The sequence below is a fragment of the Sceloporus occidentalis genome, unplaced genomic scaffold, assembly GCF_023333645.1.
Source record: "Sceloporus occidentalis isolate IW3139 unplaced genomic scaffold, rSceOcc1.0.p SCAF_90, whole genome shotgun sequence".
Classification (NCBI taxonomy): Eukaryota; Metazoa; Chordata; class Lepidosauria; order Squamata; family Phrynosomatidae; genus Sceloporus; species Sceloporus occidentalis.
Window position 1 is genome coordinate 3,061,029 of NW_028317070.1, and position 18,834 is coordinate 3,079,862.

At 37.4% G+C, this 18,834-nt stretch overlaps 1 protein-coding gene across 1 annotated transcript in view; it reads left to right on the forward strand.

The window, feature by feature from the left end:
• Positions 1-2,780: 2,780 nt before the first annotated feature.
• LOC149284613 (uncharacterized) overlaps positions 2,781-18,834 on the forward strand; it is a 56,632-nt gene continuing 40,578 nt past the window's right edge. The window contains exons 1-19 of the mRNA XM_089496464.1: positions 2,781-2,908; positions 4,859-4,931; positions 5,732-5,842; positions 6,228-6,341; positions 7,040-7,234; positions 7,964-8,102; positions 8,664-8,824; positions 9,872-10,024; positions 11,157-11,258; positions 11,964-12,104; positions 12,203-12,306; positions 12,808-12,943; positions 13,797-14,003; positions 14,439-14,631; positions 14,800-14,930; positions 15,263-15,463; positions 16,411-16,532; positions 17,803-18,031; positions 18,570-18,769. Of these exons, the coding sequence (XP_089352590.1) occupies positions 2,781-2,908; positions 4,859-4,931; positions 5,732-5,842; positions 6,228-6,341; positions 7,040-7,234; positions 7,964-8,102; positions 8,664-8,824; positions 9,872-10,024; positions 11,157-11,258; positions 11,964-12,104; positions 12,203-12,306; positions 12,808-12,943; positions 13,797-14,003; positions 14,439-14,631; positions 14,800-14,930; positions 15,263-15,463; positions 16,411-16,532; positions 17,803-18,031; positions 18,570-18,769 (2,840 nt within the window). The remainder of the gene's footprint in view (positions 2,909-4,858; positions 4,932-5,731; positions 5,843-6,227; positions 6,342-7,039; positions 7,235-7,963; positions 8,103-8,663; positions 8,825-9,871; positions 10,025-11,156; positions 11,259-11,963; positions 12,105-12,202; positions 12,307-12,807; positions 12,944-13,796; positions 14,004-14,438; positions 14,632-14,799; positions 14,931-15,262; positions 15,464-16,410; positions 16,533-17,802; positions 18,032-18,569; positions 18,770-18,834) is intronic.

An 18,834-nucleotide genomic window follows, 5' to 3' on the forward strand; every position in this document is an offset into this window, starting at 1 on the left:
GCCATTAATGTCTAAACCTTGGCAACAAAAGTGAGTATACCCCTAAGTGTGGCCACCGTTACTTTCCAGCACTGCCTTAACCCTCTTGGGCATGGAGTTCACCAGAGCTTCACAGGTTACCACTGGAGTCCTTTTCCACTCCTCCATGACAACATCACAGTGCTGGTGGGTGTTAGAGACCTTGCGCTCCCCCACCTTCTGTTTGAGGATGCCCCACAGATGCTCAATAGGGTTTAGGTCTGGAGACATGCTTGGCCAGTCCATCACCTTTACCCTCAGCTTCTTTAGCAAGGCAGTGGTCATCTTGGAGGTGCTATAATAAAATATTTACAAAAATGTGAGGGGTTTGCTCACATATATATATATATATATATATATATATATAATGGTCAAAACATAGACAGGTATATTTGATATAAGAAACGATGGAAATTGGTACTGTTAATTGCATAGGCAGCGTACAGCTCTTCTGCAAGTAGTGTCGGTGTGGTACCTTTAGACAGACTTGTGCCGCCTGCTGCTTGTACTGTGTGTTGCACTTAGTGTAACCTGGAGACAGGTTTCGGGTTGGGACGGTTGTGTGTATGGGGGTTGCCATGGAGACAAGGAGGCGCGTCTCAGCACACTGTGAGCAGCAGGAGTGAGCAGCCTTACAAAATAAAATAGAATTTACAGATTCTCCCTGTATGCACGGATTGACATAACCCGATTGAGTTGTACAAGAGGATACTTGACCAGAATCAGGTAACATTACAGGCACCTACTGTCTCATTATACAGATAAGCTGCGTTATTTCCTAGGGTTTAACACTTGTTTATTAGACTAATTCATTACATGCTACTATGACACTCAGAACAGGCTATATATTCACATAAATAGAAAAGAAATGTGTGTTGCTAGTTAACTCACATGAGGAGTGGTGAACAATGCATCGCTCATCCCATTGGCATTTAAAGGGTCATTGATATATCTTCCCTGTGTAATAAGCTGACCCTCACTATTTTAGTGACTGGTTGACGATAATGACTTCAAATTGTTCAAATAGTGGGCCTTAAGAAAACCATTATTTCTCAGGATGTAAATGTATTCTGAAATCAATCACCTGTATTCAAGTAGGGCGTTTAATCATGATGTACAAGTGAGAAAAGCACCAGCTGGGCACGTTCAGTTTTCAATTCAGAACAGAATATGATGAAGTCTGCTATGTTAGGAATATGGTTATCAAATCTTTTTTTCCATTAAGACAAATTGGTGGGCATATTATTGATTGCATCTGATTATTTAAAGCCAGAAGTTACATTTACAAGCCTAAAGGTACAATACAGCAGGTGGCATCCATACCTACCACATTAAGCAGTTTTTGTGCTAAGGTTTGTGTGGGCTAACTAAACTCATTGGTATGACATGGTTCCCTCTTAATCAAGACAATTAAAAGAACATTGTCATTTAAAAATGAAATTGATTATTTACATAAATAAGTTGAAAAGGAAAAATTCTAAATTAAACTGAAGGTTTTGTAGCTGTCAATGGTGTACACTAAATAGCGTTCTCGAATAAGGTTTTGTAGCTGTTCATGGTGTACGCTGTATACAAAAAACAAAAACTGTCTGCGCTTCTTACCCTAATAAAGTTGGTAACAAATATATAAACATAACATAAATGAGAGGTTTTGGTGTACACTGAACAGCGTTCTAGAATAAGGTTTTGTAGCCTTCCATGGTGTGCACAGGAAACCTAGCCCCTGCATACATATATCTGCATTCTATGCAGGAGGTGAAACAGGCATATATGCCAGTATGGAATATATATTTCAGCATCTGGTGGTCTAGCTACACTAAGCCTCAGCATGTTGAGCATCAAGATACAATCTTTCACTTTAGTTCTTAGTTTCAGGTCATCATAAACTGTGACCTGACACAAATCACTGACATTATGAACTCTCTCTTTGATAAATCGATTAAGTAGATTATAATATATTTTGGCAGATTATTATACCCTTATCCGATCAAAGAAAGATGAACAGGTGCTCCAAATGGTAGGGCCACAATGGAAACCAGGTCCCCAATCTTCTGGGGCTCTCCATGGAGGATATGCAACTTCTTCCATCTCTTGCTGAACAAAGTCAAGAGAGAGCCTGATTTTCTAGAGCCCACTATAGAGGACGCACTAAAGTCTAAAAGGAGGAGTGGTGGCCAGAAGGCACAGCCCACCTTCCCACCAGAAACTGTGTCTTCAGTGTTGTTTTCAGCACAAAACCATATAAAAAAATATGCATGCACAACAAATACAAAAAATAACACGTGTGAAAGGGCTAGCCGTATTGACCTGCAGCTTGAAGGGTCCTGGTGCATTTGGTTTTCTTACCAACCTAATCAAGTGCTGTGAACAGTACAACCACAAAACACATGTAGAGTGCCCTGGCTGACCAAAGCAGGGGATTCTGAAATGTACCCAGGTTCAACTTTAATGCCATAAGATCAAACTTTCCCTTTATCACAGGTACTCACTTGATCTCAACCAAAAGCGATCCTTATTAAGTTTCAACAATTCAAGCTTGTAAAATACTGCCACACTAGTGAGGAATTGAAAATACTCTTTGCATAGGATACAAGGCTGTCGGTAGAACTTAGGGTAACCACATCACATCAGCATGTAAAGTGTTGACCTCATATATCGTGTTGACGTTACATACCTGAGTAAAAATGTTCTACTTTTTTCAATTTCATTTCATTTTGGGAAGAAAACAGTGTTTACTTTTATTTCTAGTCAAAAGACAAGGAATGTGTGAAGTTTACAGGATCTCATCAAATGAGAAGATCCAGTTCCTGGAAAAGGAACTGGCCACCCAGCTTGCTGAGTTAAAGACAGAAATAGAGGAGAATGGGGTGCTGCATGGCACACCAAGTCGGTCTTACAGGTATTTGGCAAAAATTATTTTGATTTTCCCAGTCAAATGGCTTTTTCATCTAAGTGACAAACAAAAAAATCACTTTATACACATAGGTAATATATTCCCATGATATTGTACATAAAGTAGCCAAATTCCCATTTTATGTTACACACCTGCAGTCTGATACAAATACACAATTCCTACTACAATAGAAGTATTCATATATCAATAGTTCTGATCCTGTGAAAGTATTACAATGACTCCAATTTTATAGCAGTGCATGTGTCAAAATCCAAAAGAAATACTTCATGGTTGTATATTATACTATGTTCAACTGTGCCTGTGTAAAGGTGTAGTGTAAAACTGTATTTCTATATATATCTATTGCACTTGACATTTATAGAATGAACAACATAATACGGTAATTTGGGGGCCAAAAAAACCCAAACTAAAGAACAGAAAACACATTAAGAAAAACAAAGGTCACTTACGCAGTATATTTTAGGATATATAGTTTGGGGTTACTTAGAAATTTTTTAAGAAATGCTAATTTTGTGTAGCAAAGTATGGAAGCATGACATTGTCCATAATGACTTGGTATGACCCCTTCAGCATGTCAAGATGTTTTGGACAATGCTATCCTTTCCACTTTGTGGGATCAGTTTGGGGAAGGCCCTTTTCCATAAAGACATGGTTGGTTAAGTTTATTGTGGAAGAACTTGACTGACCAACATCAGTGCCTGACCTCAACCCCATTGAACACCTTTGGAATGAACTGGAACGGAGAATGCAAGCAACACCTTCTAGTCAAACATCAGTGTCTGACCTCACAAATGCTCTACTGGATGAATGGGCAACAAATTCCACAGAAATACTCCAAAATCCTGTGGAAAGCCTCCCCAGAAGAATGGAAGCTGTTATGGCTGCCATGTAAGGACCAACTACATATTAATGTCTACATATTTAGAATGCAATGTCATTAAAGTGCCTGTTGGTGTAATGGTCTGGGGTCTAAAATATAGTGTTTGCATATATATTTATATATACTGTGTATATATATATATATATATATATATATATATATATATATATATATATATATATATATACATACATACTTGTTTTTCCTTCAGAAATCGCATGGTGCCACAACCACAAGGGATTCTGGGTAGGCGCATGCAAATAAGGTTAACAATTATCGCTCTGTATCCACTTTATACATGGATCACTTGAAAGTGATTCCATCACCTTTACCCACCATAACTTATGTAATGGTATTTCTTGGCTACCTCAACTATTAAGCCAGTATCACAACCCCATTAAGGACGAAACAGCTGTCCATGAGTGGTGATCTGACTACTGCACTTCTTACCTGAGTTTTGTCTAAAGGCTGTCTTGTACAGCGGGCAATTACTTTCAAGGGATCCATGTATAAAGTGGATGCAGAGGCAAAAGGTGATCATTGTTGGCCTACCCAGAATCCCTTGTGGCTGCGGCAGCACCATGAGATTTCTGAGGGAAAAATAAGCCTTCTGGCATGTCTGGTGTGTGTAGATGAGTGTTTAATAATACTTCTACTACCCCTTAAATTTAAGTGGAAGGGTTTTCCACCACCTTTACCCACCAATGTAATTGGTGTAATGGTATATATATATATATATATATTATACAACAGGAACAACTATGTTTAGTTGCATAATAATAGACAATAGACATCTTGACCCCTCTATTCCAGATGTGGTGGTGCTGATGACAAGCTACTGATTGCAGTGGGCTACTTGTAGTTCACACTATGTAATGGAGATCCCTCAAATACATAAACTTAAAGGAACAAGGAAGTTACAGCACTGACATAGCAATATGTTAATTTTGCATTATCTTACTTTAATTATTTTAGATTTGCAATGTTTACTTTTATTACTTTTCCATTTTATTTTGTAACATGCATTTTTAATATATACATTTCAGCTCTGTTCCAGTACCGAAAGACATTCTTTATTTTCGAAGGGAAAGGGAGGTGGTTTTAAAAAGGCTACTACAGGTAAACAGAAAAAATACAAATGTATGTTAATATAAAACCAAATCAAGTCTTTAGCCAAGATAAGATGCTTTCAGGACCTCAATGGTTTTTTGTTCCATCTGAAGATAAGACCTCTGTGGTCCTGAAATCGTATGTAACTTTACATCCTGTTCTATGTTGGCCCAATAAAAGATATTACCTTCTACTAAAGAGTTGAATTCCTCTTGAGCAAATATGGCATTATCCATTTTTCTCATCTTAATATAATACCCAGAAACACCTGCTGTGCTTCTAATTTGAGCTACTTTAGTTCAGAAATTGACAAACATTGATTTGATTCAGAGAAACCTGGACAAAAAGCTCTAGGATAGTGGGCCTAGTTTGGTCTCTCCAGCAGCCGTGACCGACGATACCTAACATATGTTTTCACTTACCCACGGGTGGTAAATATAGGCATGAAGTATGATGCCGATGACTGTTAAGCGCCTCTTACTTTTCAGGGTTAGGTCTCAACCACTGGGAATGGTAAAAGGGACGTATTTAAGAATACATGTAATACAGAATTAAAAAGCATGTTGTTGATATGTACAGTGTCTGGTTGCATATATCTGTGCTTTCAACTTTTATTTTCAGGCTTATTTAGATGATTCAGTGATCTACAGGGCATAACAACATGATGGCGATGGTGGTAGATGATCTAATAACATAATGCAATAGGAGAGTACATAGTATAAACCCTATTGATTTCAGATCTTTAACATCAGTTAATAGATAATTTGACCAGGTGCTGGTGTTTATTGATTTCTCTATGTGCTGTGAAGGTGGCAGGGGCAAAACCGGTTGTCATTCAGGCAGAAGTCATGCAGAGAGAGCTGGAGAGCTGTTTAAGGAGAGAATACACTGTGGAAAATGTGCCTCTTCTGCTGCACCAGGTAATATCCCCTCTCGAATATTATTGTGTTCTGCAGACCTAAAATCCCACCATTGTAAAGCCTATTGCTAATGCATGCAACTAGCCCTTAGTGTAGTGTTGGTGCATATAGGCAATTAAAGATGTTGTTCCACTTAGATAAAACATTAATTCAATCACTAGTATGTTCAGCAGTAAACCTTACAGGAATTTGTCATTTTATTATTTTAATCACATAGAACCAACACAGAAAAATGTGGATTATGTTTCTAGTTTCTATTGCACTAACCCATGCCCAGCCCTGGACTTGTCATCTGGCACAACAGGCTTCAACAAGACCTTCTACCTACCATTCTACCACAATATTTATTTCCCAATATGTTTTACAATTCTGTATTCTGTTTTAGTTCTACACAGACAGGATCGATCATTTGATTCGATGTAAATACTTACATATGCTGAGATGGAAAAGATTTTGTCAGCACACGAGTGTCATGGAACAATGTTATCCTCATTATAAGGTAGGCAGTAAAATCTCCCAATGGTAGCTTCATGGATTAAAGTATTTTGGCATGTGACACAAATTAGCCTTTATTTGCTATAGGGCACATTAAGAAACTAGCTGGGACTTTATTTTTATTTTGTGTGTGTTTTGGTAGTCATGAATGGGGCCCCCTATTGACATCCTTATTTCAACCAACTTAGAAGTATTGAATTTGATGGCAGAAAAGAACCATTAGATCCATCTAGTCTTCCCATTTTTCTCTGCTGTAAAAACCCTCAATCCATATTTCCCATGGTAATCCCATGCATTTTAAATTCCCTCATTGTAAAAATCTCTTGTCCGTTACCTACCCACTAAAGGCTGTGTGGGCTTATCCCCACCCTATATCCAATTATCCCTACCTCTTGACAAAACTACTTCCTCAGAAGAGGGGGAGCTCCAGGTAGCCTACCCTGAGAACTTACCAGGTATATCCATGAGGTGTAAAGTGTGAAGAGATCTGATCCTCCAATGGAAGGATATCATACCCTGTGTAACAAACTCTCACCTTCCTCATCTATATAACCAGAAAACAATTGCATGCTAGTCGGTGACATGGAGGTAACATTACATGATATTTTACATAGATACTGGCCCCCATATGTTTCCCATGTCTAATAGATAATGTTGCTATTGTTGCCGTTAATTCAAGATTGTACTTGTCTTCTTTCATAGAAGCAAGTTGGCTTCATCATGCAGGAATACTTTGATTCACTACAAAGAGCAAAGAGGCTATCGATAGCAAGAGAACATGCGATGACTGGACAAAAGAATTCAATAAATTTAGTGACTCTGGAGGACCTTGTTATCTACCTACAGTGGCTAATCTGTCACTTGCACTCAGTGAAGCTCATTCACAGCTATGTACAGGTGTGTACTGTGTTGTATACATGATGCTAGGCAACATAATAGAATTCTATGTATTGTATTGTGACTTCTTGGATTTTTTTTCAATTAAAACCCCAAAACAAGAAACTTCTCCCCTCGATCCCCTTGATCCATACACTTCCGCATTGTGTGACCGATCGGCACTTAGGTTTTAGTATCTTTAAACATAAAACTGTGTTACCGGAAAGCTATGCCTGGGTGATGCTTTTGTCAACCTCATTGTGTAGATCTCCACTTGTCTGAGCCCAGAGGTCCAGTGACGCTAAGAAGCTTAGTAGCAAGTTTGTCACTCTCTGGATGTGACTGCATGTATTCTTGTAGGTTGCCTACTTAGAGGTGATAACTGTATAGAAAAGTAGGTGTCAATGGCAGGTACCAGAGTAAAAAGGAGCAGCAAATTCAATTTTCTTCTTGTAGTTGGGTTGGGATGTTAAGAATATGCTATATACGGCTTTTTTGCTGATTAAAATAAAAGTTATGCTTTAATAGACAGGTAATTTTAATTACTTCTTTATGTCATAACTGAGATTCAGTCCCCTATCCTGTTTCACTTTGTTGTTGGAAATTCATCTTTGTTGTCCTGGAGAGTATTCTGTATTTTCTTGTGGCTTTTCTACTTTTTTAGTTGTTATCATTGATCATAAGTTTAGGTATCCTGGAATCAAAATGCAAACAACCATCACACAAAACATTTTTACATTCCTTCCTTAGACACTCCAATACTTGCCTATTTCTGACCGGGTTGAGCATGTTATGGAAGCACATAGGAAGGATGTTGAAAGCCAATCCCATCATCTCACTATGTTTGGATCTGTTACTTCTAGTCCGCATTGCATAACAGAGCAAGATGGTAAGGAAAAATACAACCATTTTGGTGGATATTGTAATATATAACAATACCTGGGAACTTGCCAGTTGCTTCCCCTCTCCTGGAGGTGTGACTGCCATAAGGAGGTGGCTCTAGCCACATTAAGACTTTGAAGGGGTGGAAAGTGGCCATAAAATGGCCAAACCTGTTCGGGACTAAGCCAGTACCTGGGTAGGGAGTGGATGGGACTAGACATCACTCCCAGACCTGAAGCCTAAAGACATTAACTCAAAGCCCCAGAAAAGCAGTCAGAGACTTAGAATGAAATCCGATAAGTTCTGATAAGTTATTTAACATAACCCATACAACCAATTTAATTTGAAGACAAATCCTTATGCATATATTTTATAACTAGATACCTAGCATGCATTATAGAAAAGCCACCTTTCATATCATTCATAAATAAAATTGTTTGGAAACTCACATTTGTGAAATAAAACTTCTCGCTACATAATGATGTGTTCCAAAGTTATTATTTTTGCTGCATAAAAACACATTTTAATCAATTGCTAGTGACGAATCTGTCTTTTTATATTTTGTAAGGAAACCGCATAACCGAAGGTGACGGTATGTCACTCCCAAAACATCAAACGGAAACCAAGCAGTTAAAGTCACTGCTATGTAACTTGCTGTTCACTTTTAAAATTGAGTATGACACAGAAAAACTGAAGAACACCGCCCATGAAATGGAGCTTCTGTCTTTGGTAGGTGGAAACCCAATGCAAACATGAGACTTTTATACTTCCACTGACTAGAGATGATTACATTGATTACATGGAAGGAATACTTTCCATTGTTAACTGATACGTTAAACAAATCAACTTTTTAAGTATTAATTACTGAATTAGCCTTTTATTGCCATCTAGGATTTCTTCTTTCTGAAAGGATACAAGTAGTTGGAACAACTGCAAACTACAAACCTACTGGCACAATCATATTATGCTAGAATTAAAAAGATGTTTGCAGCTTCATTGTACTGTATAGAATGATCACAATATTAGAATTTTTATGGCATTATGTTTTTGGGCAAGTGAGATGATATTGTTCTAAGTCAATTGCTTAAATTAAGAACACATTTACGGAACAAAATATAGCATCTGAGCCTTAATGCTACAGAATCAATAGCTTGAGTGAGGTAAGGGTAGTTATGGGCAGATATGAGGTTGGGACACAGCTGTCTAAAAGATCTGAATTTGGTATCTAAGGAAGCATAAAACATACATTTGTAGAGTATGGATACATAGTCAAGCCAATGGCCATGATAATAGAACGTAGTCAAAGGCAGATAGAAAGAATTACATGTAGTAAAAATTTGAAGTTATACATAACCAGTGTGGTGGGAATACTTTGGAAGTTAAAAAACACTACACCACCCGGAGTATCATCATTTAATATGTGCGTGTGTTTGTGGTCCTATTTTATCCAAGAATGTTACATGACTCAAAATAATGAAATAGGAAGATAGAAAAATACTCTATTTCCCATTTATTTTCTCCTGTTTTTAAATTTTAAGAATTTGTACATCATCCTGAGTTTAATATCTCTGCTCTCTTCGTGTCTTCCTTTTTATTCTACCATTTTTATAAATTAACTCAATGATTTTAAACATATGATTCTTTCACTTGATGAAGAGATTATTTTCACCTTCCCCCCCATTTAAAGGTAAGAAATCAGCAATCCCTTGCAATACATTCATTTTCACCTGCAAAATGAACTGTTTTTTTAACTTGTTTTCTTTTGCATTGTTGAAGGTGGTTTCTAAATTCCGAACAATATTTAACAAGCAGCAAACTATGAGGACATTTCCTGTATATGATTCAGGCTTGGAATCTGCTGACAGATGGGGTTTCAGAGGCCCAACTATGGCCTTAAAGAAGAAAGCAAACTGGATTCCATTTGTAAAGGCAAGTCTAGTATTATCTAATAAAAAATATCTTCATTGAGCTCTGTCTTCATTTCACATCCAAAATAATCCTAGTAATAAAAATCTATAAACTTTAAACAAGCTCATTAAACCTATAACCAAGTCACATTTTCTAAATATAAACAGCAAGCAATTTAAATAATGAAAAGCTGCTTTAAAGCACAACGCCGCACTAAATCTGCTTTTCCCAGAGATATCTGGATACATTTTTCAAGGTACATCACCCATGAGATGTATTATGCTACAATATGGGTAATATAATATTGTTGTATGTGGTGTGCTGGCTCCGTTTTTTTAGAATAATACATGGAGAGAGATCTGGCACCACCAAATTGGGCACTGTGTAAGCAAATACTTATGGTACTTAAGTGGGTAAGAATTTTAACAGTGGGATGCAGGCAGAGGTGCAAGATAGTAGTAGTTTACCTAGAGTTATAAACTCTCTTGGACTGGCCCTACGCCGATGCTCTTTTTTCAATTGTTTTTTTTTAGTTAAATATATCCTTTTATTGTTTTAATCCTTTGTTAACTTGGATTTTTTGTTTAAAAGAAACTAGAAGGGGATATATATTATACTACATCTCTTTTTATTTATGGGGTCTATTCAATAAAGATGAATTAACTAAATGCAAGTTAGTTGTTGGGTTATGTATGCATGACACATATTTGCACATGTTAGCCAAAATACCCAACTTTTATATTCAGGATTCCATATTCATTTTGAGTTTCAACTCAAAGATAAAAGAGTTGCTAAATTTGAATAAGCCTCAATTTGCCCCAAATTGTAATGATGTAATAGAAACGCGTGTATTCAGATGTAGTTGAATTGAGTTTTGTTAATCATTGAGTTGTCAGTTTGAGGTTACTTGACTTCATCCATCTTGACCTGCGACTTGACTAACAGACTTACGTGACAATCAAATGGACAGCTAAAAGTTTCACTCAGTGGAGCTGAACTTGATAAAACTCAACAGGAGACTTTCAGAAACCAACTAAACTGCACCTTGAGTGTTGATGAATAGAGTTAAGTAATCTGGTAGCGTATACTCTTGTGCTTATACTTCATCTAGGTTCATTCCTAACTGCATACACCACTGTAATTTATTATGCAGATAAAACCCAAGCGAGATCCATGGCAGCAGAAATATCTGACAAAATTAAAACAACACAAAAAGGTGGATGAGCTGTTGCGTCTCCAGTCTCAGTTTATTGAGGTAATTGTTCATACTTTATACAGTAATAATGTGCGTTACACAAGAAAATAAATTGTAACATATATGGTCACATAAAATTGTGCTAAAAAAAGTGTAATTGTGTGTCTTTGGTAACCATTCACCATCTGTGTCTTTCAAAGAAAAATAGTTACATGGCTGGTGCCAGTGATTATTTATGAGGACAATACCCTAGGCCTTACGCAGAGCAGCATCCTAGTCTTGTAATGATGATGAGGTATTTTCCTCTCCTCACACACAATGTTGCAGCATGACATCTTTACCACAGAAAACATGCTATGGAGGTCTGCACTGTCATCTATGGTATAAATGGGCCCGTTTAAAGGTCCATTGATCACAGAATGATAACTAAATTCTATAAAGAGATTCATTATGATTCAATTTCAAGAACTATGTAAACAAAGTTCTTCGCTTCTAAGAGAAAAACAATTATGGGAAACCTTTTAAGGTTTCTAGTCAATAAAGAAGATTAAAAAAAAGTTATCTTAAATGAATCAGCACTTCTATCACCTGTCCACACATCAATATTTTATTGTCTAACAAAGCTAATTTGTAAAAATTGACTGGTGGGGCTATATGTGCTTACAGTACTCAAGTGTTTTCTAAATCACCCCAAATAAATGTTGATTGTCTTTACCATTGCTGATTGATTGATTCATTAATTCATTCATTAACATTGTCCTCCAGATCTCAAATCCTGAGAAAGTAATGGAGGTGTTGCAGGAGCATGCAGGAAGGGTCCTGGAGCCTTCACCTGTTCATGGGATGTCCATGAAAAGTAGCTATGAAATCTGGGTTAAGATGTACTGTCCAATGGACATTCTTCAGGTAAAGACACAATACATATGTGTGGTATGTGTAACTGTGTTGCAATCGAGCTTGGTACCGTTAGATGCCCAAAACTTAACATAGGAATCTTATTGCAGGATCAAAACCCAAGTGATGTATTATCTTCACAGCAGAGCGGTGAAAAAATCCCAGACAGTTCAAACAAACGTCCCACATCATCTAGGCAGAAAAAGGAAACAGGGTAAGGGTGATTCTGAGCATGTTTTTTCCAACGACAATGATTAGGATTATCTCAAGTATCTAATGGCCAATCAATCTGTGCTTTTCTGAGGAGATCTAGGTAAAGGTTGTTTACACTGAGTACCAGGCTTTGAGGCAGCTGGGCCATCTCTTTTCTTGTTCTGCTCTTCTGTGGCCTTTCCATCCTGTTAGAGGTTATCCCCATCCTTTTACATGGCTAGCCTTATTTCTCAGATCAAGCTAGGAAGCAGAAGGAAAGAACTGCAAGAGGCGCTGGGAACGTCCTTGCTATGGTGCCTAGGGTCACCTTAAGAGTCAGGCTGTTTATTAATTTCTTATAATTGGTTAACAGGGTAAATCTGGCATCATTCAGCCCATTCCTCTTTGTTCACCCTTCCTCTTTGTGAACAAGATAAAAATCAGATGACAACCATCATTATATAACCTCAATGTGCACCATACCTGCCAATTTAAAATTAATTTCCTGCTCACTCTGATAAAGGTACAACTTCCAAAACATGTTGCAGCTACTGGGTTTAGAAGAGGCAGAGGATAATAACAGTAATGATCCTGTGATGATGAAAGGAGCCTACTTGTCTTGTCTTTACTTGCGTCATCTAAGAATCAGAGAACTCCAGGTGAGGCAACTTCTTTTTTGCATATATTAAAATGAGCATTAAGAACACAGAGGGAGTTGAAGAGGTAGCTACTGTTTCACTGTTTACATTGTAAATTGCATTATTTGTATACTGAAATTTGTTATGGAATAACCTTTACTTTCCATTTCTACATGTATACGTTTCCATGAAATTTTTATTTTACAGTCCATGGTTTGTCCATGCCTCACTAAGTTTTCAGAGGTTCTGTGTCTGTTCTACTGTGAGAAACATTATTATTAACAATTACACCTTCTCACCCAGTGATATATTTTCTGTCTGAAAGAGGTAATGTCAAGATTATCAGGAAACTTGAACTTTGGTGTTTTGCTTTCTGATTTCTCTTTGACCTTTGGGGCCTAGCCCAAGGGTCTCTGGGAATCCCACAGGCTTTGTTTTAAAGGAGAACGGGCATGAATGAAGGATTTACTTTTTTCAATCAACTATGGGGATAAAGTCAGTCTGTTGTCTTTTAAAACACAGGGTAAGATGGAGGGAGCATTTTTAACATGGAGGGTACCATAGGGGATTAACATGATTACAGTAATGGATGAGGACTAGACATTAAGAAGATAAGACTCATTAATGTGTGACAGTGGTCCTGGGGCTACCTAGTTGAAAGTGTCACAATTCCACAGGTACTTCGAGATAGATGTGGGTGTGACTTAATAATTTCTCCATCTATTCTTGCCCATGTTCCTCAACAGTCACCACAGGCAGTTCTAAAACACCTTAGGGTCTGGACATGGTTACCGAATCTCACAAACAAATATATACAAATATATATTCCAGCTCTTTTATTAGTTAATAAAACTGGTTTACTGTTTTATTTCAGCGCGCTTGTCTTGGATACTTGAATTATTTCCGGTCTATCCAGAGGACACTAACTATTGACACAAATTGTCTCACGGCTACTTCTAGTAACCAGATACCTGGTGCTGGTGAGGAGCCATGTTGGGTAAATGCAGCTCAGGGAGGTTCTGGTGTGTCTGAGGGACTTGGATGTCATCTTTACATGCACCACACCCCAGCAGACTTCAAGGTAATCTAGTTCAGCTATTGTATAGATCTGGGAGGGTTTCTTTTTATTTTTACTGGTTCTTGTTATTATTGTTGTCTATATATATATATATATATATATATATATATATATATATATATATATATATATAGAACAGGTAAATACCAGTTGTTTAATGCAAAGTGTAAGCAACCAAAACCCGACTGAAAAATTCATACTCCTGCTAGATTTAGCTTTGCAATAGTCCTCTATTGTTACAACTGATCCAGAACAGGACAATAACACTTTTATAAACAAAAATAATGAATCTTGAAAGTTTGAATATGCACTTTTTGTAATTATAAAGTGTATTCTCCATCTGTAACGGCACTGTATATTTTTCAAGTATTGCAAATGGCTACCATACTATCTGCTATTGTCTATTAGCTATGATGCCCTAAATATATTCACCTTCAGGTGCACAATGCCCAATTTATGGAGTTCTCAGAGATGGACAATCACAATGACTTCTACACAGTGGAGAATGGAATGATCCACACTCAGGATCAGAGAGGGGCCTTTATCATGTATGATATAGCTTTGGAAGATCTAAAAGAGATTGAGGAACAGCTGCTACTTGTGACTACTGACTTCATTCAGAGGGATAAAAGTAAGCCACTTGAACTCAGCATGTCTTTCCGAGTTAGTTGCTTTATCAAATAATTTACTCATATGCAAAAATGTCATGAGAAGTGAAGGGGTAAATGTTTATTGCAATGTTTGGAGACTCTCAACATACAATTTACACTTATTTACACTCTTATTTCTGCTGCAGAAGGTTTCAAAATAAGCACAAAGGACTCGGGTGCTGCGGACCTTTTAGACTGGGCATGTATAAATGTTGATCGTTCTGCTGTACTTCTTGATTTGTGGACATGGGAGGCTGTGCTGCTTGAAAACAAACAGCAGGTAATGGATTCATCAGCATTGGATTATTATCATTATTATTGCCACAAAATACACTGCTGTCTATTAGTAAGTGGTTCATTACCCACCCTGAGCAGAAGAGTACTTACAAAAATAGTATATAACTAACTAAACTAATCTTTATTTTCCATTCAAAGTACACACATGCTGGTAATCATAGTCAGATCTCCACTTTTGACAGTCGATATTGGGAGATTTCATGTTTCGGCGTGTATACTGTCCCCTGTCTTCCAGTGAATTTTCAGACATACGGTTAGCTGGAATGACTAAGGACGTAAGTGTAATAATGTATCTTTTTGTATTCCTTCACTCAGCTTCTAGATAGTTACTATGAGGCTTACCAGCATGTTCTGGACCCAGAAGAAAGATTTGGTTTGGCACAGGCCATCACTGACATCATCTTCAGACGACCGCGGTTTGACATTAGTTCCAATTACTTCCTGACAGCTTACAAAGATGAGTGCCAATTAATGAAGCTTCATATGCAGCTTGTGAGAAATGCACTGAACAACCAGGTACAGGAATATTAAGAACAGATGCATACAAAAGAAGACACCTCTAGTATGTACAATATGCTTGCAAATTTAGGAGCCAAATAATAGATCATGAGAAAAAATGGCTTAGATTTGTTTGTTTTTCGACAACTCCATTTGTCATCATACCCAAATACAGTAGCTGCTGATATACTGTTAAAATTGAGTGGTGTTATATAACAACTAGGAATAAGTGAAGAAAATAGACAACATGTCAGGGTCTTTACATTACATCAACGCAACCGTTATGGCTGGCAACGACCAGGGTAGACAACACTAGTTCAAGAAAATCTAGAATATACATGGAAAATCCAGTGAAAATTAGGAATTACTGAAACCCACACTCAGGGGGAAATTATATTTTTTCCTTGGACAACATTCAATTATATCTTGCCATTGTGATATAGTTATCCAAATGGCATACATATGTCCTATCTTATTAGATCATTTACATAATATGTTTCAACCTCAAAGGAAATACATGGAATATTAAAAAGCTGATCTGTAGTAGAGAAAGTGTATTGCATGTGCATCCATTGAGCAGTGGATGGGTATCGCAACATCAACATATGAGTGTTACAGCTCATAAGCAGAGTGACTCCAGTCTATGGAAACACCATCAAAGGTGAAACAAGCTTCCTGCAGTGTGCCTACTTGTGAGACTTAAATATAAGTGATAGCGGAGTGTCTTTTGTAAATTAACTTTCTTACTCCCCTGCAAATACATGGAGGGACTCATCAGATTCCCCCACACATGCATGTATTCTCGTTCCCCAAGTCCAGCTCCTTGTCTTGTATGAAATGTGTTCAGTCTGACTCATTTCCTGCTTACCATTTTATCCATTTGATTTGTTCTTGTCCATACCTGGACTTTTGAGATTGAAAAAAAGCAGGATGCCAATATAAATGTTCATTAATATGTCATACAGATTGAAAGGCAGAGAGAATTTGTTAAGAAGATTTGGCGAAATGGACAAAGAGGCGGTGTCTATGAATATGGACTTCCTATGAATTTTGTTACTGAACCACTTGTATCACTTAACACCAGTTGGTATGCGTACTTCTTCATTGTTATGTTCCTCTAGTCATTTGTATCGGCTGGTACAGTATTTCTGTATTACAAAGCTATTGTAATGGAGTTGAAGATCAAAAAGATTTACTAGCCCAAGTGACTTAACCAGAAGAGCACATATGAATCAATATTAAAAATACATTAATCTGAGTCATCTGAACAACCATCCAATATGGAGCCAATGGAATACAATTCAGACCATTAAATGTAAAGCCAGTTAAAATCCTTACACCTTTATAGCATAGGAACTCTTTGAGTAACATTCATGTGCTTCTTCTGAAAGTGACTAGTGAAGTTACCACTTCCTGCCAAGTGACCATGTGACCACTTTTTCACTTTATAATGTGTTCCCTTTGACTACCTCCTCCACTCCATGGATCACTCCTAACCATCATGGGTTCACCATCTTGAGCAACAGGAATAACCTTAATAAACTGCTGCTTTAGGAGTGGGTTGATGTTAGTGTCCAGTAACCAACAGACAGAAACATATAGTGCAAAACACCTTTATTAAAAATACTGGAAACTAAGCAAAATTGTAGTCCAAAAACTCAAAAGACAAGCCGGGGGTAGAAGCCAGAACGATACTCAGATAAACCGGTTCAGGAACACAGAGAATAACGAAGTCAGGAAGCAAGCCAGGAATCAGAAGCCAGGAATAGCCAAGTCATCCACGGCACAGCAACACAGAATAAACACACTAGCAGCCAAAACAACAAGGGCCAGGAGGAAGTGAACCCTTACTGTTTAAATATCCTGAGGGGGCTGGCTGTGGGCTGGATAATGAGCTGGTCCAAGAAGAGTAACCCTGACAGGCTATATAACTCTAGCAGTGAGCAGAAAAGCGTCAGTAAAGTGCCCAGACGATAAAAGTTTGGCTTCATACGTGAATGCAAAATCCATTTACTCTAGATATTTGACATTTCTATTTTGAAAACCATTTAAAACTGATTGTTTAAATGGAATGTCAGCACCGAAAAAACTAGATCCATCTTATTATCAAGCTATAGGTTGGAAAACATACATACTAAGTTAACTTGATAATGGTCAGAGGTTGAGCTCTTGGCACATTGGAGGTGTGTTGCATTGTGCAGCCATAAACACCATTCAATACGTTTCTATGAACAGGGTCCCATTCAAGTAATGCTACACATATGTGTTTGTATTATGAAAAGCCATTTGACCTGCTGTTGAGCTGGGAATGCTTAATAATAATGGTAATCGTATTATTATTTTTTTTTCTCTTAAAGCCCTGCTTTAAAGAATGTCTATCTCTTGGAATTTCACCCTTCTTTGGGACTGGCATACCTGATCCCCAAAGCGTTGGATCATATTTATCAAGAGTTCCAGCATATCTGCCAAACAAAAACAGCAAGGCAGGCTTCCAGTCTGGAAAAACAAGTCCTCCATTTAGCGATAGATGAATGGCTGTCGACAACAGATCACAAATCATCTTTCAACGACAACACTCGGAGAGATGTAAGGATCTCGGTATCATGACAAGTAACGAATTGTGATCTGGTACATGATCAGAAAATGGATGTTCATGTTATGCAAAATATAACTTATGCCTGACCTTAAATTATACCATCTGTGTTATTTTGGTTATGGAAATGTTGCTAAACCTGTAGTAGTAATAATAATAATATTATTATAGATATAATATAGCTATCCAGTGAGCTAGGCTCACAAATGTCCTATTCAGTGTGTTGATTCATGTCTGAAGTCTCACAGAATGAGTCATTTATATCTGTAGATTATGTGAGCATGAATTCATAGAAAAATAATCCAAATTTATAATGGACACTTTAAGTGTAGTGGCATATGATACAGCGGCTGTACAATAAATGAAATACATTTAGAATTATGCACTTGACCTAGGAGAATGGGGATGTTGCAGGCAGGACGTAGACAGAAGATTTCTACTAGAAACAGTAGAGAGACACGAGAAGATAGATGCGATATAGACAGCTCAATGTATAGACTCTTTTAGTTACATTTTTTTTCTGTGATTTAGCTGTTTGAAGAGGTGTTTGTGGAGGATCCTTTGATGATTACGGATCTTTGCTTGTCTGTCTTGGGGTCAGTAGATGAAGAGAAGAAACATGGCCGTGCTAAACAACTGTTTGTTCTAGACACATTTTGCAAGGTTCTAGAGCTGGTCACTATTCGCCATCGGTTAATAGAGACGTCCTTCGAAACAGCACTTCTTTCGAGGTTAGTGTATAGCTATGAATGTCAGGTGGAACAGCACCATTAGAAAAAGAACATTTGAATACTTA